At 43.5% G+C, this 20,187-nt stretch overlaps 2 protein-coding genes across 3 annotated transcripts in view; both read right to left on the bottom strand.

Moving 5' to 3' along the window:
• The window catches only part of cacnb2a (calcium channel, voltage-dependent, beta 2a), a 65,343-nt gene extending 57,235 nt beyond the window's left edge, over nucleotides 1-8,108 (bottom strand). For both annotated transcript variants that reach the window (XM_086151036.1, XM_086151043.1), the window contains exons 1-2: nucleotides 7,860-8,108; nucleotides 6,437-6,529 (exon numbers count right to left, since the gene is read on the bottom strand). In XM_086151036.1, coding sequence (XP_086007162.1) covers nucleotides 6,437-6,529; nucleotides 7,860-7,889 — 123 coding nt within the window. In that variant the 5' untranslated portion in view covers nucleotides 7,890-8,108. The remainder of the gene's footprint in view (nucleotides 1-6,436; nucleotides 6,530-7,859) is intronic.
• Nucleotides 8,109-10,536: 2,428 nt separating this feature from the next.
• LOC147231855 (zinc transporter ZIP12-like) lies at nucleotides 10,537-20,171 on the bottom strand. The gene is made up of 13 exons (XM_086150335.1): nucleotides 20,043-20,171; nucleotides 19,071-19,347; nucleotides 18,122-18,445; nucleotides 17,842-18,049; nucleotides 16,768-16,928; nucleotides 16,508-16,679; nucleotides 15,961-16,133; nucleotides 15,305-15,463; nucleotides 14,541-14,609; nucleotides 13,397-13,469; nucleotides 13,106-13,264; nucleotides 12,824-13,011; nucleotides 10,537-11,519 (listed from the first exon to the last, which is right to left on the bottom strand). The coding sequence occupies exons 2-13, from the start codon at nucleotides 19,308-19,310 to the stop codon at nucleotides 11,391-11,393; spliced, it is 2,055 nt and encodes a 684-aa protein (XP_086006461.1). The 5' UTR covers nucleotides 19,311-19,347; nucleotides 20,043-20,171; the 3' UTR covers nucleotides 10,537-11,390.
• Nucleotides 20,172-20,187: the final 16 nt, after the last annotated feature.

Raw genomic sequence — 20,187 nt, 5'->3', positions numbered from 1 at the left:
AATGTCATTCTGTGCAACACTTTCAGAAAAAGTGGATTCAAATTGCCGCTTTTGTGATTATTACTTAGAGCTAGAGATTATATTAATTCACAATTATTTTCATGTAACTAAATGGAAATCAAGAACCATTAATTATTACATAGTTGCATCAAACTTGACTTTTTATTAGTTATTGTAAATATTCCAACATCTCTTTTCATTTTGCAACATACCTTAGTTTGGTAATTCATCTTTATAATGTTATTCCTCCACAAATTCATTATCCATCCTGTCATTGATTTTGCATGTCACTAGATATCTTTCAGCTATGGCAATGTCTAATTTGCATTTTTGCCAAAAAAAATATATGTATATAAGGAAAAAGTCGGGGAGACAATGTGCTCCGTGTTTGAATTATTTGCCAGGATTATCAAAATAATTCGTTTTTTTTTTTTCTCTATAAAGAAAAATACAGGAAACAGTATTTCCTATTCTGATAAGTATTCCTCTCATTCATGACATTACAGGACTGTCTCAGAAAATTAGAATATTGTGATAAAGTTCTTTATCTTCTGTAATAAAATTACAAAAACAAAAATACTGAAATATTGCAAGCCTTTTATTATTTTAATAGTGCTCATTATGGCTCACAGCTTAAGAAAACTCAATATCCTACCTCAAAATATTAGCATATCATGAAAAGGTAATTTTTGTTTTCTATAATTGCAATACAGAAGATAAAGAACTTTATCACAATATTCTAATTTTCTGACAGTCCTATACACTCCTCTGGACAATATATGATCTCCGATGAACCTCCTGCGTGTTTTTGGACTGTGTAAGGAACCCGGAGAACCTGGAGGAACCCCAAGCAGACACGAGGAGAACATGGAGACTCCACACAAAAAGAATCCAACCAGGGATCTTCTTGCCGTGAGGCGGAAGCGCAAACCTCTGCACCTCTGTGCCGCCCCCACAGATTTGTAATACAGATAAATAAAAGTTTTTTTTATATAACTGTTTCATCACATTAAACAAATCACGATAAATAACATTTAATCATTTCTCCACATTGGAAAAAAAAAACTAATAACACTACACAAATGCTGATTTTACAGGGTGCGGAACAGGGTGGCCATGCTGTGTGTGTGTGTGTGTGGAGTGAAACACGGTGACTTCGGCACGGATTCTGCTGCCGACACACACTCGCGCCAAGATAATTTGATTCATGAAGAAATGAATAATACGCTAACACCTATTGTACTATAACATACATTTTATCTTTGTTTATTGGCTTACACCCCGCTGTTCTTGACCGAAAGAGACATATACTTCTTAAGGCATAGGTTTTATTTTAGTTTCATGACATATAAAGTCTCTAGCCGGCCTGCAGACATCAGGGATGTCTGCCCTGATCTGAGTTTATCCGACCCCGGGGTCCAGTGTGTCTGATCGGAGTGAAGGATGTGTGCCATTCCATACCATGTTTGGGCTCGCTTTCAAAGGTCATCTCCGGCATTATTCATGGGAGCTCAGCACAGACGTGGACTGGGACAAATGTATTCACCGTGCGCGTTTCACTATTTCTTTGTCCCTTGCAGTTTCATACTCTCAATTCCGACTTAACATTCAAAAGAAAAAAATATATGCAATATAAAGAACCCGATCCATGTAATCCTTCTTGTTTCAACTCTGTGTCGCAAGCTTTCATATATTGAGCGCCGTTGCAGCCACGCTGCGCTCCCTTTTAGTAACATTCAGGTATAAATAAACATAATACTTTGATAATCAGAGTGTCAAATAGCTTGGAAATAAGGATAACCAGATCTGGAACGGCTAAGTCGGTTTACTTCAAATGCTACACGAATCCTTCTCCTGCTGGACTTCACGAGCGTCTCATCGCATCCCAGTTCAGATTCAGAAAAAATACCAAAAAGCAAATTTAGGAGTTGGGATTTTTCATTAGTATATTAGAATATCATTTGTAGAACAGCATGTCTGTCTTTTACCATTATCTAACCCTTTTTCATCACGATCATCGCTACATCAATCGGAGTTAACTTTAATTTTGCAAAAGGGAACTACCCTTTTGCAGGGGAGAAAATTAACGACTGGATGAAATGAGCTTTTTCATCACACTGCCTGTCCGCAAAGGGCGAAAAAGAATCGGCATGATGTAAAATGTTGTCGTCCTCTATTTCCTCTGGGATCAATAAACTAGTTCTGATTCTGATTTATGCAGGTTATGGATTTCTGTGTTCCCCTTTTCTCCACTAGATGGCAGCGTGGAGCTTGAGCGCTTGCCGACGGAGCGGAAATATGTTTCTTAATTAATGCATTCTTGTAAACTATACACATATTTCACGTTCCCTATTTCTCCTCAGGCCTGGACACAGTCAGCCAAGCCATACCGCTACTCATGTCAGTGGTTTATGTTACACAAAAGCTTAGAAGCTGCCAGATCTGATAACCGTGCAATGTCAAGGTTTGTTGATTCACAAAGTTTCTGCACGATCCAACAGCTCCTATAGGAGGAGGTAAAAACACCCTGCGATCGGGGAGAGAAAGAAACCGGGGGGATTCTTATCTCACCACGCCTTCAGACAGCTTTTCAACACTAAGTCTTTCTCCCATCTGAACGCGCAGGCGTGGCGGGCGGATCCGTGGGGTGCTTAGACATGGAGAGCACAGGAAGTAGAAATCCCGGTGCGGCAGGAGGTCCGTCAGGGCTCTCTGCCCTCGCGGGCATGCAAATCCCGCGTTTAAAGAGCACACATTTATTTTAGTGAGTCCTGATCACCAGCCTGTTGTCATTGAATATTTTAACTTTTGAATGAATTCGCATCAAACGACGATTCCAACAGCGACGCTAGAAAATAAAACAGACCCGATATGAATCAAAAGATCAGGATAACAATCCGAAGAAGTGAGGGGATCTACAGAGGTGACTGATGAGCTCTGAAATCTTACTGTCAGCATAACACAAAGCCACCGGATTTGTTGTTTTGCTAAAGAAAACATGATTAGAGCTACTTTAAATGCTGGCCCCGTCCGATGCCAACATCTGGTCAAACCGAGAGATGTTATGTATTTTTATTGGGTTGCCAGACCGGGGCCAAAACTTTCTTCTGAGGTTCAACGGAACTCGGTAACTGAATCTATTTTCTGTATTTCAAGTGAATAAATGATCAAACGGTCGTTATTAGAAATGACAGATCTGAAAGCAGGAATTAGTGCGGGACCTGCCCAGGAGCGGGCCATCCGCGCACGTTTCATTTTGCCGTTTGTTCTCTGCTTTGTTTCTCGCTTGCTGCGAGGCACTTTGTTAACTCTGTTTTTAGAGAACTATATAAAGAAAGTTTATTATTATACAGGGTCACGGTGGAGGGGTGGTTGGATCATTTCCCAGGATGCACTAGGCAGAAGGCAGGCATTCAAAACAATGGGCATGGATGATGGAGCGTTCACGTTTACACGCACGGCTTCGATCGGGCCGCGGCACCACTCGCAGATGGTTTCATGAGACGCTGCAGAAAATGCAAAATCACGATACTTCTTGGATGTTGTGCTCTTTCCTGAACGGATGGGTAACAGTACATCAGACCGGACAGACACCAGATACAGGAGATCTTTACCGACACGTGCACAATGACGCGTTTTAATCATTAACTACTACTGACTTTACATTGCCATTTTGCACATCACATTTATTTCCTGCTGTGTATGAGGTGAATATGTAGGGATGCTCTTAAAAATAATAATAAAATAATACTCTGTACTTTGTACTGATTTTATTTTACTTTTATTTTTTTCATTGTGTGTTCTGGCATGTTATGCTGCTGCTGCCAAATAATTTTCCAATCCTAGGATCGATAAAGTACATGTCATCGGTCAGAAGTTCAGCTCCACAGCTCCTCCTTGTTTTAGATTACAGGACTGTGTCAGAAATTTAGAATATTGTGATAAAGTTCTTTACCTTCTGTAATGCAATTAAAAAAACAAAAATAATTTTTTTATGATATTCTAATATTTTGAGATAGGATTTTTGAGTTTGCTTAAGATGTAAGCCACAATCAGCAATATTAAAATAATAAAAGGCTTGCAATATTTCAGTTGACTTGAAATGAATCCAGAATGTATGACATATTGACATATTTGTCTTTCCTACCTGAGGCTATCAGACTTTTTAATTCCTCTTCCCTCAGCCGCAGGGAATCTTCAATCTTTGTAGTTACTGCTAACACTTAAACGTTTCATATTTCATTATATTTCTTATTCTTCCTCCTTTCTACTATTATCTATTACTGTTTGTTTTTTACTTGAAACTCTGGCACAACAATTTCCTTCTGGATTAATAAAGTTGTTCTCACCTCATCATCATCTCATTTCATTTGTTTTTGTAATTGCATTACAGAAGATAAAGAACTTTGTCACAATATTCTAATTTTCTGAGACAGTCCTGTATATTTTATATTTTTTACACTTCACAGTTCATTTATTTTTTACTCCGATTCTTAACTCGTCGCTGTCTTATCGTCGTCTGTCGTGCTGCTGCTAAAAAATTTTGTTCAGATATCGTTTAGATCATTAAAGAGCACCTCATCTCATCCTTCTCAATGGAGCTCAGCGGGGCTTCACCTCCGCTGAGCTCCCACGGCCGGGCAGCGGCGATCCGCCCCAGAACCCCCCTGCTCCTCCGGGCACGGAGAAAGTCCCTCATCCTTCCTCGGTCAGCCTGCTCTGTCTGCCCTCTGCCCTCCCTCCCTGCAGGACCACGAGTGTTTGGTCTTTTATGAGCTGTTTGTGAGCGGTTACTGAAGGATCCTGTTTACGGCGGCGGAGGATCGATCTCGCGGAGACGTTGACGATCCCAGCGTGTTCTTGGGACGCCTACGGGAACGCCGGGCGCAAAAAAAAAAAAACGATCAGACGTGGAGAGGGTGGGTGGGGGGGGAAAGAAAATACACAGAAGATCGGTGCGGGATCTGAAATCCAACTCGTGCAAACATTCCTTTAAGAGCGGCGGCCCTGGCAGCCGACGGCGAGGAGGGAGAGGATGAAACGAAAAGGGAACGAGACTAAAAGCGACTGACAGATTGATGGATCTGCAGTGAGATAAACAGAGGAGCGGATTTTAAAATCTATTCCTTTGTGAATAGTAAAAATAATCACGCGCTTATGCTTCTTGATTGATTGCAACAACAACAAAAAAAAAAAGACGAGTTGAATTAAATCGGCTTTAAAATAATAATTTACATTACAATCTAGATGAGAGAGGAGTTGCGCGGTGGTTTCCGTGGCCCTTGTGTAGCAAACATCTCAAAGAGGACGTCTCTCCCTGGCATGCAAACGGCCTCGGTGACCCCGAACGCGTCACCCCCTTCCCGTTGTCTCGGCCTTCTCATCTTGAATCTTTTCATTTCTGTGGCGCTAAAGCGCAGATAGACCGTGTCCTCCGGAGGGCGGACGAGAGGGGGGAACTCCTTGTTTTGGGACAGGGACTGTGGGAATGGACGCCGGCTCCCAGGGGTGGCCGTTAAAAAAAAAAAAAAAATCAATTTCTCATTGAGCCGCGCGGTGAGAGCGGCTCATTCAGAACTTCTCGGCGGCCTTGAGGCGAAGCAGGAGGTGCCGCTCGGCTCCGAGCTCCCCCCCCCCTCCCTCCCTCCCTCCCCCAACCCCGGCTTCCTGTCGCGGCGCAGACGGGGGGCGATGTTTGCGCCCTCCAAAAAAGGGAGAAACATCCAGACACGGGCCGCGCGTCCCGAAACCATCCCCGTTCTGTCCCATGCAGGTCTGTACAACAAAGAGCAGACGGGCGGAGTGTGTACCTCTGCTTTATAACACGCCGCCGTGCGGCCGCTCTCGAGCCGCTCGGACGCGGTCGTTAAAATACTGTACCCGGCCGTGTTTACCCGAAGCCTTCCAGTGCAATGCACATCTCATCCCTGATGGATGATGATGACTCAGGCTGGCCTCTTACCCCACCGTGCATTTGTTGTCAGGTCCTTGCAAACAAACACGCACATTCCAGGGTGAGGTAAGCGACCGCTGCCAGGAAATATGATTAATCTAAAAGAAGTTCCAGTGAAAAAGAGCTTCTCCAAAGAGCGTCGGTTCAAAAGCATCAATAGCAAATTTTAAGTTAGGTGGTTGAATTCAGACGGACGTCTCAAGAGGATTTACCGACGTCAGGAAAGGGAATTTAAGTAACTTAGAAAATCTGGACTTCACAGTTCAACAGTCGTTATGAAGCGAATCCGCCATTGTTACGGTTTCACACGGCAGGGATGAAAACGGTTATTGGCGACAACAATAATCAGCCTTGAGAAGCTCGAAAGTCAATCCATTTATATTCTAAATGTAAAGAATCGCTGCCACTTCCAACCACCCTTGGGATAAGTGGACGGAAAATGAAAGTAGGAGGGAATAAACGAAAGTCAGCGGTCGTTCTCACCTGACGAACGAGGCTGTTGGTGGTCGTGTCCGAGGACGTGCTGCCGTCGGAACCCTTGAAGCGGCCTTTCCTCCGAGCGCCTTTGCCTTGAAACTGAAAGAGCCAAAGATGAAAATATAAGATATTTAAAAAGTCTGCGCTCACTCATCCGACACACATGGTCTGGTCCGAAGGGCACGTCGGAGTGCGGAAATTGAACCGCCAACCTCCCGAGCAACGGTGAAGTAATATATTTTTAATTTCCTTGTATGTTCAGAAGGCTGCAACAATATCTCCTGACAGAATCACATAAAATGCCAAATTTCTTTAGTATAAACAAAGAATAAAATGAATCAATGATCAATCAGTTGGTTAGAATTGACCAGTTTCAACCTTGACTGGAATTTATTTATTTCGGTTTTCACTTCCTCGCTTGCGCGGAGCCTCGGCTGAGAGACGCTCCGTCTCACGATGCGATCCCGTCCTACACGCAGACACTGAATCGAGCGCGGCTTTCGGTGTCGATTCGCAGCCGTAGCGTTACGATGGATCTCGCACAAAGACCGCGATCATTTGGGTGGTCTCCGATACGCCAGACGACAATGACGTGTGGCTGGGAAAAGCTCAAGAGCTCACTCTGCATGGGTAAAAAACATTTTCACATTTTTTTTTTTTTTAATTCCAGCCGTACCCCTGGGATGTTAGTCCACCTCCCAATAAAAAAAAAAAAAGAGGAGAGCTATTTTGACTCAAAGAAATCCGTCATGTAGATCAGAACAAGAGAGAGAGTCATGGAGATTAATGAACCTCAACAAGCCAAACACACTGGAGGTCACGGCGTGGAGAAGTTTGAACGAGAGGCAAAATCCCACTGGAGCAGACACACACACACACACACACACACACACACACACACACACACACACACACACACACACACTTTTCAGATTTCATTTCAATACGTGGTCAGCAACACTTTGGTCGCATAGGTCCTCCTCATATCAGGAAGGACTTGAAACATGTCCGGAGTAAGTAAATCTAAATTGTGGTTAACAATATTCTTCCAAATGATGAGATCCTGGTGTAACACCTGAGTGCAGGAATCCAACACGCACACCGGTTTAATCTGGCTTCACCGAATTAAGACACGTTTAAAAACACGACTTTATAACTTGTCCGCGTTCTCAGGTTCACAAACAATTCAAGAGAAGGATTCAAGTCAAGTCGACTCAAAAAGCTTTTGATAAGACTCATCCTTAACTTGTTCTTTGTTAAAATACCCAAAATGTCCACAATGAACAAGCGGTATTATCAGTAAAAACACACACATTAAAAGTGTGTTTGATTAAGATTAAACTGGCCTCCGGCCCTGCGATTGCAGCCGTGACTTTTGACCCCCGCCACCCGCCGGTGGCCCCGCATCCCGTTCCGTGCGCAATCTCACCTGGAACAGCGGGTTTTCCGGCGCGTCCATGCCTCTTCCCGGGCGTGGAGGTGTTCTCCTCTCTGGCCACCGGGGTGTTACTTCGAACCATCGCACCGCCTCCCGGAAGCTCCGCGGCGGATCGGTCGGAAACACCGGCGAAGGCGCATCTCGGTCGGTGCGCCCTTCCGCTGCGCACCGGGCGGGATCCCGGTGGACCGAGGAGGAGCCTGTGCAGGAGCCGGGGCTTCTGGAGAAGATCTCCTCCCGTTTCGGATGCTGGTGCTTTCTGGGATGTTCCTGCAGCCCGCAGTGGCTCGGCGCCTCCTCCTCTTCCTCCTCCTCCTCCTCCTCTTCAGGCGTCCGCGGCCAGCTCCGCCGACACACCGCGGCTGCCTCCTCCGGGGGGAATTATGAAATCGATCTGAAATATAGCCAAGACAAAAAAAAAAAAAAAAAAATTAATTACATGCATGCAGCATAAACTGCTCATTGAATATGCTTTTATCTTTTAATATCTTTTTTTATTAAAAAAAAAAAAAAAAAAAAAAAAAAGTAAACACCATCAGCTTGGGTTTCAGTCCCTGGAGAGGATAAACTGGTTGATTGGTCAACAATGAATTTTACTTTTCAGTTTACACACAGAGGAAACTCTGCTGGCAAAAGAAAGCGACCACGTGATAAGATACCTTGTGCCAACTTGTCTTTGTCCCGCAGTGGCAGTGAGGAGATCTATGGATGCAGGGTCGACGCCAGGAGGCCACTTGAAGTGTAAACCGGCTCCAGCAACTCCATCCGCTGGCTCTCACACACACACCGGAGGGACCGTCACAGAATTTCATTTATGAAATGCAGGCAAGAAGTTGATAAAAACCCAAGTTTTGCCAGGATTAACGGGAAAGCGGGGGAAACCCGGTGACTCTATTGACACTTAAGTGGAAGCAACAAGCAGGTCCCTGGTTGGATTCCCATAGTTAGATCAGAATTAGAATCAGGAAAACTTTATAGATACTGAATGAATGACGGAAAATTTGGTACCTGACAGATTTGCAGTGTTTTGCATTTTTGCACGTTATTGCATGAAAAGATAATTTCAGATATTGCGGCTAATGTCCTTGTAGCGATGTGCGCTTCTCCACCAGGTCGTACTCATCAATAAATTACATAATCAAACTCAAGCTATTTGGTCTAAACCTGATGAGAAAATACAAATCCTGGCATTGGTATGCTCCCTCTGTCATTTTTTTCAATTCAAAGCACATCATTTCGCTTCATTCCACAGAGAAGCCCCCCCATCCCATCTGACGTGCATTAATCTGTCCTTTTCCGAACTCCAAAAGGGACACGTCCTTCCAACAATGGTGAAGGCGGCGCCAAAAGGGCCTCTGGGCCCGAGATGATGTGTTTTAAATCTGGGCTCTGGTTCTATTTTTCATTTTATCATTTATCTGAGGTATTTACATGACATTTCTTTCTTAATGTCGGTGATTTTCAACGGATGGAGAAATTCTAGCACTGCACATATGTCATGTTGACACGGTATTTTTCTTTTGTACTTTTTAAACACATTCATCACTGCACAAGTGAGAGTCCAACCCATAGTCCAATGGGGCATTGGAAAGTTTTGGGATTCAACACCATCACCTTGTGGACGGTTCTATGTTTGCATGTTAAATCCGAAATACTTTTCTGGTTCTCGCCGAACCTTTTGTTTTTTTTCTCTCAGAGTTAGTCCTTCCCACCGGGGCAAAAGGGTAAAAATATCCCCATTAATGTGGTTTAAATATGTGCAGGCGAGAGTTATTAAAAACAATTTACACTCGGGCGTATCTCAGCAATACGTCAAGTCTAACAATTCCAACACTTCAAAAAATATTACGAAAATTAGAAATGGGATATTTTGTGGCCGTAAATGATCCCAGGTCCTTTCCTGTGGTTCATCCTCCCTTTTCTCATAATGTGCATGCTCCACTCCCCTGGAGATGTCTCCCCCTGCAAGACAAGCAAGGATATCGAGTGCTCAGTCCAACGAAGTCCGAATAAAAAGCCCTTCGTTCCTTCCTTCCTTCCTTCCTTCCTTCCTTCCCGTCCTGGCAGGACTTGCCTTGAGGAGACACACACCCACGCATGCCGGGAACTGAGCTCTTTGGTCAAAAGAACAGATCTCTCATGAAAACAAGCGAGCCAACAGGGATCGGCGTTCCCGAACAACAGCAGAACTGCTACAACGAGAGAAAATGCAGCGGGCTTCCTCCCATTGTTTCACACCACTTAGGAAGCCATAAGAAGTGGCGTCAGCTCTTTCCACCGCGATAGCCCAATAAATCACATAAACACTCTCGATACAACTGACTTTGCACTTTGATAGAACACTTTGAAAAATTAACATAAGTGATCAAGCAAATCATTCACCCTCGCCGAAAAAGAAATGCGAAATCTGACGGCTCACGTTTTACAGAAACAATCATGGGAACTAGAATTTTAAAAAAAATCAGGGGGAGAAAAACCTTCCTAGACCCGTTTTTTCAAGATCACAAACCTATTATATATGCAAACAGAATGTCATTAACTGCATTTCGGTTAGCACGTTATTCAGATGTATCACCGCCCTCCACCTCCTCCTGCAGGCCCACTGGCTACTAAAGAGCATGTTCGCTGTGTGGGTCGGTCTCGCACAGCCGGCATTAGTCACCCAGGTTGGTGGTGGATGAGCAGAACAAGTAGCTCAGGTGGGTGGTATTGCCTTCACGCCGGATGACAGAGAGCCCTCGAAAAACAAAGCAAAACACCCGGGAGATGAGATCCTGTTTGGCAGGGAAAGAAACAAAAAGCCTTTGGAAATAAGCATATTGTGGAAGATAAAGAACTATTTGGTCTTTATTCACATGTAGAGTTTGTAACTTAATGTTTTTCCCCCTGAAGCGAATTCCAACTTTCCTCTCTTTCTTCACCGCCTGCTCGTATGTCTTGCCGCTACTCCGAAAAGTACACATTTGTGTGTTTCAAGAACAGTAAGCACAAAAATCCGCCGTCGATTAAATGAACAATTAACCTTAACCACCAGCTTGTAAAATAAATGCTGTCTCAAGCAGATACATAAAGCGGGAACATGGATAAAAACATCAGCCGGACATCTTTTAAATTTGTCCCGAAATATATACAAAGAGGAAAAGTACAGCGCTTCATGTTTTTGTTGTTTTTTTAAAAAAAAAGAGGAATTTCTTCAAAATCAGATTGTCTGAGGCGACCAACATGTCAAACAATGATATAGGATATGTACAATAGCGTGTGACCCCTGCTAGACAGGGAATTGTCGAAGTGGACATCTGCGTCTATATATAGATAAACATGACGTAAAGAAAATCAATAATATAAAAAAAGAAGGGGATTTACGCAGCCGATGAACTGCATGCTGGTCAGGACTGGAACCACGCGAAGGACTCATTAAACCGATCGCGCAGATGACTGGAAATGAAGTGACGACATCTTTCTTTTGTTTTTTTCCTCTCGCCCTCTCTGGCGGAGCCTCGCGTCTTTCCGTGCAGCTCGAGCTCAGAATTTCAGTTCATTTTCGAAGAGCGCGAGGAATAAAAGGCAAGCCCAACCCATCAGGAGGCCGATGTTCTGCAGAATGAACACCAGACATGGACGGCTGGTCTTTACTCGACTCATTTCTGGGAGCTGCAGAAAGAAAGACCATAAAGGACATTTTGGTTTGAGTAGCAGTTTAAGAAAGACACCGGCGATCTTTATAATGACCTGATAAATATTCTCTTATTTGCAGATGGCCTCGCGTTCACCTCGCCTCCCGAAAAAGGCGTCGTCGAAAACGAGACCGTCGAGCCAGTTTTCAGGGGAAATGCGGGTTTAAACGCAAGAGCGTCTGGGAAGCATAAGCCTTTTCATAAACAGAAAACGCCTGTAGCTATCGAAGTGGACTCAATGTCCTTGAAATAATATCTGACTCAAAAGATTCATAAAAACTCGGTTCCAGCAGCATATTGGCGGTCTCCTGGTTTGTCCCATTACTTATCCCCACCTCCTCCTCTCATGTTTCAGCCGGTTCTTTAATTGTCGGCCCGACCCGCATTTGCTATCCCGTCTGTCTTCGCATTAGTGATGGGGAAACTTGATTCTTTTTACTTGCCGGGGTTTATGAGTCACTCACCACAGAGAAACGGGTTTTTGAGTCGTTTGAGTCAGTCGGACGTTTTGTAAACGGGGCGGCTACTCCGAGCCACCGAGTGATTCGTTCAGCTGGTAGCTGAGCGAGTCGTTCGTTTTGCGAGTGTGGATGCTAATGAGGGCTATGAATCAGTAAACAAATGCAGTTTGAATAAAAGTGACATTTTCTAGTCTCTTATTTGCAGTTAGTTTGTTTTCATGAGAAAGGATGATTTTATGAGAGTTCATAGAGGCGAGAAATCTTGACTCACGAGTCGGTTAAATGAATCGGGATTTTTGAGTGATTCGTTCGCTCATTCGCACATCACTGCTTCGTATCGCCTTGTGCTAGTTCGTGTTTGTCCGTCGACCCAGACGCTCCAGAACCGACCCATGTCAGCTTCTTCAAAACAAAGTTCTGTGACTGAAAATGGCCTGATGTCTCAGTTTTATTTCCCACAATCCATTACTCCTGTTCAGTGTTGTAATGTGAATTTTTTTTTTTTTTTTGTGAAATTCTGCTTCTGTGTGAACTATGCGTATTATTTGAACCAATGTCTATGCTGTGTTTGTGCTCTCAATGGAAACGTACTGAGCGTGAATTCGATATGAGCTGGATGTGATCAGTTTAACGTTGGCTTTTGTCTTTGCAAAGTACAAGATATTATTAGTCATAATATCAGTGTAGCAGGTGCAACTTACGATCCCAGTTTGGTCAGCCAATGAAAATAGCAAACTCGACGATGGGTCTTTTTATACCTGTTGCACTTTTAACTACTTAAATGACAGCAAATGCTGCAGCTGTAACAAGGCTGTCTTACCATTTCCACCAGTGACAAGTAGAGGAAAATCCCTGCGGTGACGGTGAAGATCCACTGCTGCACTTCTGTGTCTGAGGAAACAAACAGCCCGATGTAGAGGCCCATGAAGGCTGTCAGAGCGCTGAGCAGATTCATTAGCACAGCGGTCTTTACAGGGAGCCCGGAGCTGAGCAACACTGCAAAGTCCCCTGGGAGAGTAAAAAGAAGAGATAAGTCAGAGTCCTTCTTTGCCTCGTCCAAAAGCAAACGGGAATATTCTAAACGTAACCGGTGACCTCTCACCCATCTCGTGCGGGATCTCATGGCACAGGATGGCCACTGTTGTCGCCATGCCAGTCTCGGCCGATGAAGAGAAGGCTGCGCCAACAACGAGGCCATCTGCAAAGTTATGAAGGCTGTCTCCCACAATTACCATGATGGCCAGCAGAGGAACCCCTTGTCCTGGGAACACAAAAGAAATCTGTGCCATCAAAAGCTCCTCAGACTGTGACAGTTCCTGTCATGCCGGGGAACTAATTACAAAGTGGACTCATTCATTTGATCCGTCCGGCCCAGACCGAGGTGCTTACTTACTCTGATGCGAATGCATCTTCATATCTGTGTGTTCGGGAGATATTTCTGTACACTCCAAGTCCTCTACTGGTCCCTGCATGGTTAAAAAAAAAAACATTATTTTTAACAGGGACTGTTTAAAGTGCTTTCATGACGAGGTCAGCCTGAATTACGGAGAAATGACAATTAATATGGATAGCATAGGAACAGAAGACATGAAATTGCCATACGTCAAGCATAGCATATAGATTTAAAAATCAACTTGTATATTACTGATTCCTTCTCAAGTGTGCCCACCAATGAAAACAATTATAATAACATAAAATTTTTTTTTTTTTTTGCATGCTTTCTGAATGCTGTGTATTGCTCTGCACCATCCTACACGCCCCGGCCCTTCTCTCCCTCGCACACCTGTCCTTGTTTCCTGTTATATAAGGGTAGTTCTGAAAATGGATTTATGAAACATTTGTGAATTCCATGGAGTCGTACCGGTCCATGTGTTAGATGTGCTGAGACGGCGTTGGCCCCGCAGGCACTTTCTCTATTTACTCATACAGTATGTGACATGGATCTATTTTTTCCCTAAAAATACAAACCGCACATGAAGCTGCATGGAAGAAAGCCAAATTTGGGAGACATCCTTCGTTCTTTAGCATTTGACACATGTCTGAATTTGTACTTTGCGACACATTTATCAAAATGCTGGAGTCATTCTCAAGACTATATATTATCACTTATTAAAGTAATATATATTTGACTGAACTGTGCACTGAGATCATGTTCTTCTATGCTGATGTTTTTTTTTGTTGTAACATTTAAATGTTCCTTGTCTGTCCCGGTTCCTATGTGGCAGGTAGGTGGCGCAGCAGAAACGTGTATTATGATGATGATGATGAATATCTATCGGTGGTAATGCCATCACAATAGATTGAAAGTTAGAAAAATATCTGTGTATTTTCATTGTAAAAAAGCCCACTAGGAAGCAAACGGCTTTCTTTTAAGCACTGCTCTGCTTTAATATTTCTATGTTATATTGCCCAAGCAGAGCCTCATTGTGGTTCTAGGCGTCGCTGAGTAAATAAAACAACTGATTAATTCTTCAATAGTTCCTGTCAAGACCTTTTGAAGGACATGTGATGTGAGAGCGGATTGTGGAGGAACTCACGAGCTGGATGGTAGAGATGGACTTGCCCCGCTGTGACTGACCGTTACAGTTCAGGTCATTGGAATGACCCTGCGGACACAAAAAACACAATTTCAGTCCGACTTCCCGATTTTGCCGTAAGAATAAGTCGAAAAATCTCTCCTCCTTGTGTTGACCCGAATTCCACATATTCTTTATTTGAGACCAACATATAATGTGTGTTCGCAACAAGTCTCTGTTTGATCAGGGTGTGTTGGAGAAAACATACCCTGAATGGAAAATGACTGAGGCAAATGCAAGGGCACAGGAAGGTCAAAGTGAGAAGATGCTCAGAAAAGATAGACACTAATGTAACAATAATCCTGAGGGATTAGGTGGGTTAAAAGGGCAAAAACTGAATTGAGGCTCCTTGGGTGGGAATAAAAGGGGGGGGTGATGACACTGATAAAAACGCTGGGGACTTAAGCAAAGTAGGGAAAAGGGGACGTGAAAATCGCATAAACCATGACCTTACAAGTCTACAACTTTTCGGGCATAAAAAGGGATGGTTTGTTGTGAAAAGCAGGAAGACTCGGGCTTTGTATTCTCTCACGAAGAAATATAGCTCGCTGATTCTCAACTTCTGCTAGGCTTCCGGGACTTGTTGAACTCTGTGTTCCCATCTCTTTCTCCAAAGATAAAATTCTTTAACCTGAAGAACTTTCAGTATCTGTGCCTTAAAGATGAGGGCCTAACCCAGCCGCCAGCCGCCAGCCATCCAACCCAAAACCGAACACTGCACTTACATGGCCATGAGATGACACAAAAAAGGAGAAGACTCTTTCGATGATGAAAAACATATAAATGCCCGCGATGGTGCCCAGAATTTTCCACAGGTATTCTTTGTCCTCTGTGTTGTGCTCATCGTGCAGGGCCGGGTGAGCGTGGTCGTGGAGGCCAAGGATCTCAAAAATAAGAAAAAAGGAAACACATAAATTAGGCGATTACAGGGCTGTCTCAGAAAATTAGAATATTGTGATAAAGTTCTTTATCTCCTGTAGTGCAATTATAAAAACAAAAATGTCGTACATTCTGGACTCATTACTAATCAACTGAAATATTGCAAGCCTTTTATTGTTTTAATATTGCTGATTATGGCTTACATCTTACGAAAACTCAAAAATCCTATCTCAAAATATTAGAATATCATGAAAAAGCAATTTTTGTTTTTTTTTTTGAAATTCTTAACAGGCTGATATTCTAATATTTTGAGAAATAAATAATAAAATAAAATAATAAAAGGCTTGCAATATTTCAGTTGATTTGTAATGAATCCAGAATGTATGACATTTTTGTTTTTTGTAATTGCATTACAGAAGATAAAGAACTTTATCACAATATTCTAATTTTCTGACAGTCGATGACGGAGCGGCTTCGCAACGGCGCTGCACTCGTCCTCTACCTGGGGTAGGAGGTGCAGGAGCGCGTCGCCCGACAGCGTCCCCACTGCCAGGCCCACAAACAGCTGCAGGATAAGTGTGTACGTTTCCTGGCAGGAGTTGAAGAAGATGAGGCAGATGCCGAGCATGGAGCCCAGCGTGATGAGCAGGACGGCTGCTGTGCTGTATCCATACTCTGCCGGCGGGAGATACTTTTGGGGTTATTCATTTTTCCAGGTAAACGGAATAACATTGATCTCAAAGTCACTTTTAAGAAGACTGTGATTGAGATTTCTGTCAATATCTAACAGCACTGATGTTGATTTCGGAGAACTTTAAAACTTTTAAATGGTCTCCGGCAGTTAGCTGTGCTGTTTGCGAAAACTTTTCTCATCATCTGACTGATCCTCAATAACCTAATTCTTTAAATAAACTCGATTTGGCCTTTTGTCGTCGTCTGAAATGCGCTTAACTTTAAAGCAAATCTTTTCCTTATTTCAGTGTGTTTTGTTTTTCCATTATTAAGTGTGGGTGGCTTAGATTAAAAACAAAAAAGATAAAGTGTCTCACTCTCGAGAGCCGTGGGTTGAGATCCTCTGGTTTTCTGCTTCGTGGACTCACAGGCTTTGACTAGCAACTGCTGAATGATGGCCGGACAAATATGTCTAAAGTTCTCCTTGGAAATTGGCAAACGGGGATCCAAAGCAAAAATGTCCACAAGCTGATTGGCTGAAAAACACACCTGATTAATTCAAAAAGAAAAGTCAGGTCAAAATCACAAGGAGAAACACGTGCCGTAACAGTTTTTAACAATTCAACACGAGTCTGACCTGCGTCCAGTTTTTTCCTGCTTCGCCAGTTTCCTGTTTGCAGCCGTCCACCGATTCTCCCGCGTCTGTTGGTGAGTTCTCAGAGCTCCGTCTCTTCCTGCGGTGGGAATACGCCGCTCCCTCCAACCCGACCCCGAGTTGGTGAAGGAGCTCTTCCAAATCTGATTGCGGGTGCATTAAATCAGTGTAAAATCAAATCCATGTATTGAAAGTTTGCTTTAAGTCACTAAAAATTCTGCAATGGGAGCTCCTCTTGGATATTTACAAAGGTCGAGAAAAATGAATCTCATCAATTAGAGGCTTTGTAATTAATGAATCGAAATAGCCATGTTTTAATCCGATGTCAATAGTTGACATGACAAAAAAAATGTTTGTTTGATTTATCAATATACATGAGCTTCAACTTGAAAAGATCTTGTTCATTTTCCCATCAGGCTACAATACATACTAATAGATGAGAGCAGAAAAACCCATATGTGTTCCTTTTGATGACCTGTGTTCATTCCCTCGATTTTGTTTACACTCGCATGTGCAAGTTTCTTATTTTCAGATTTCCCTTCAACCAGCATCGTCTCATGTGACATGTCTGTCTTGCAAACACAGTGCGCGTCCGTGAAATATGTCCCCCTAGAACGCTTACACCAAGAAACATTCTGGATGTAAATTATGTGCGATTTAAATGCGTTAATTTTCTGAATGCTTCATTTTTCCCCGATGATTAAAAAAAAAATGGAGAAATGAACATGTTTAAGTCCTAGTACTAGCATTTACAAGCATTTAAGCAACTCAGGGTTCCAATTTCCTCCATAGACTACAGCAATACAGTTTCCTCTGTGATACTTGGACAACAGTTTCAGGTCTGAAATCCAGGATACATAAATCAAATGAATTGTTGACCAAAAGGTAAAAGTATTAATATGTAACATTTTATTTTATTTTATTTTATTTTATTTTATTTTATTTTATTTTATTTTATTTTATTTTATTTTTTCGGCAGTCTCAAGGCAGTCACCTTTTACTCTTTTTCTAATCTTTTTTTAATTCACGACTGGCTTGGTTCCCATATCCACTCACCGATAACTTGCAGGTTGCTTGTACGATTTAAAGACTGAAAAATGTAGTTGGTGAAAAAGGCAGGGGACGGCAGGTTCCTCCGCCTGAAGCAGTGACCCTGCAGGATGTGCGTGATGATGGCTGCAGCCAGTTTGGGCACGGAAGAAACGCCAGCACCTGGATTCTCTTTCTCATTCACATCTTCAAGGAGACGAGCTGAATCCAGACACTGTAGGGTCACAGGTGGAATTTAAAGATCTAAATTTGCACCAGGTAGATTTTTCCTTGAGCAAGTCCTTACTTGTGAATCGGAGGCATCCTGGTTGGAGGGGCTGTAGTGCTGGTTGATGATCTGCAATATACTGTCCGTTTCGCTGGATGAGACGAAATGGCTGTCTTCATCTGGGTGGAGATTGGTGAGGGCCAGAAGGTAAAACTGGTAGCTCCCAAACGGGGATGAGGATGCGGAAAAAGACGAGGAGGACGACCCATCTGAGTTGCACAGATCTTTTAAGTTGATGATGTAGTACAGCAGCAAAGTGGAGACGCGCTGAAAGTCCTCCTCTGTGAGGTAAGACTTCCCATCGTCCTCCACCACGGAGAGAGCCATCTCTGGCGTCAGGAGCTGCGCCAAGAAGATCAGTTTTTAGGAGGATTTGAAACGCAGGTAATGGTAAAATACTCAAAGTGAATCAATTGAATCATAAAAATCCGCCCCCCCAAAAAAATCTGGATTATAATATTGGGTCATGTGAATTTTACTTTTCAACTGAAGGATGTGAATGAACAAAAGTTTTGATTACATTAAATAAAGCATTTTATATTTGCGTCAGAGCATTTTGTTCATGTTCGTACATGCATGCAAGTGTGTGTGAGCATGTGTTTTTATTAAGAGTATCTAGTTGTAATCTGTGAGGGCATCCTTGCGATATAAAACCTCCGTTTAATGAATCTCATTTGATTCCACTGACAAGTCACCTGTACAAATATGTGAGCGACCTGGCAATCCACTATATGAGTCTTTATTATGTCAAACAGTTGGACGTCTAAAGCCACTCAGCATGAATGCCCAATAAAGGTCAAGGACTTAAGCCTCCACATTCACTCACATTCCAGCCATAACAAGCATGCATCTTGGGTTAAGCGGGCAAGAATGACACGAATACAAAAGAAGCATTTAGCGTGTTGGAAGCGAAAGTTGTTTTAGAGGAGATGAGCGGTCGGTAAAGCACTAAGGCATATTGGCTCACCTTCTCACAGGCGTCCCGTGGAGCGCCGGTCCGTTCTGCATATTCCACCGCGTCAAGAAGGGTTCTGATCAAGACACCTATGTGGATCTTCTGGAATTGAGGCTCATCGTCCGCACCTGGAGGCAGATCCAAGGCCTTGCTGGCCTCATTCAGATGCTTGCGCTCTTGTCCGTCCACCTCCAGGACCCTCCACAGCAGACAAAGAAGCGGAAAAACAGGAGCGCCCGTTCTGAAGTGCATGTTCTCACCGAGGCCTTTTTGGCTCCCTCGCGGTCAGCTTCAGCGTGAACAAATAGGCAATGAGAGAAACCTCAAATTTAGATCCTGGACGGAGAAATAAAAGAATTTAAACGGCACCAGACGTGTCCTCCCCTCGGAGATGTCAACGGTCGTCCTGTCTGATTGGGTCGGGGGACACAAGGGCTCAGTGGGCACCCTTCAGCTGAACCAGCCCTTACAGTGCAGAACGTTCAGCCAAAGCCTGGGCCCCTCAGCCCACAACAAAAGGATTAGTGCAGGCAAGTGAGAGAGCCAAGGGGCAGGGGGAAGGGGTCACGGCCGGGGGGATTGTAAGGTAATTAATTGGTATCGGGAAAATCTACAGTGAGTAAAAATTTCAAAGGGAAACTTGTGAAAAACAGTTATAAACCATTGGAGACACTGGGCAAACACAGTTCCACGTCATCCGGTCGTCGAGAATACCGCTCGGAGAACTTCGGAAGAGTGAGAAGTTAGGAATATGAATAATTTTTTTCAAAGTACAGTTGTTACGGAGCAAAGCGGGAGCTCACCGATTCAACACACAATCCATCGTAGTACATTCTCCTAGTTAAAAACCTAACGTTCAGCACCGAGCCTGTCTCCTTCGTGGTTTTCACGGGGTCAAAACAGACCCAATTATCGAAGAAGAGATGCTACAGCTTCCCTTAAACACGACCAATGAAAAGAGCATCACGGAAGAGGCTGGCCTACCGTCCTTTCGCGCTCCTCTTTCAACTTTAGGATGCCCCTTGCAGGTAAACAGAGGTCCCTGCTGATGTCTGGGGAGAAGTCCTTGACATCGGTGTCGGAGGCAAACCCTCTTACAAGAAACGGGAGTTGAGTAAGCCCTCGGGGG

The sequence above is a fragment of the Fistularia commersonii genome, chromosome 8, assembly GCF_037954325.1.
Source record: "Fistularia commersonii isolate RoL2024-O1a breed Wild chromosome 8, RoL_Fcom_v1.0, whole genome shotgun sequence".
Classification (NCBI taxonomy): domain Eukaryota; kingdom Metazoa; phylum Chordata; class Actinopteri; order Syngnathiformes; family Fistulariidae; genus Fistularia; species Fistularia commersonii.
This window is presented reverse-complemented; position numbering and strand designations above follow the sequence as displayed.

Bases quoted from the DNA above. Each gene is read 5' to 3' on its own strand.
- LOC147231855 (XM_086150335.1), bottom strand. From the start codon at position 19,310: ATGCACTTCAGAACGGGCGCTCCTGTTTTTCCGCTTCTTTGTCTGCTG. The intron at 16,680-16,767 runs GTCAGACTCGTG...TGAATTAATCAG, and splicing joins CAGGAAAAAACTGGACGCAG to GTGTGTTTTTCAGCCAATCA. The intron at 13,470-14,540 runs GTGAGTTCCTCC...TTAACCATGCAG, and splicing joins CCATCTCTACCATCCAGCTC to GGACCAGTAGAGGACTTGGA.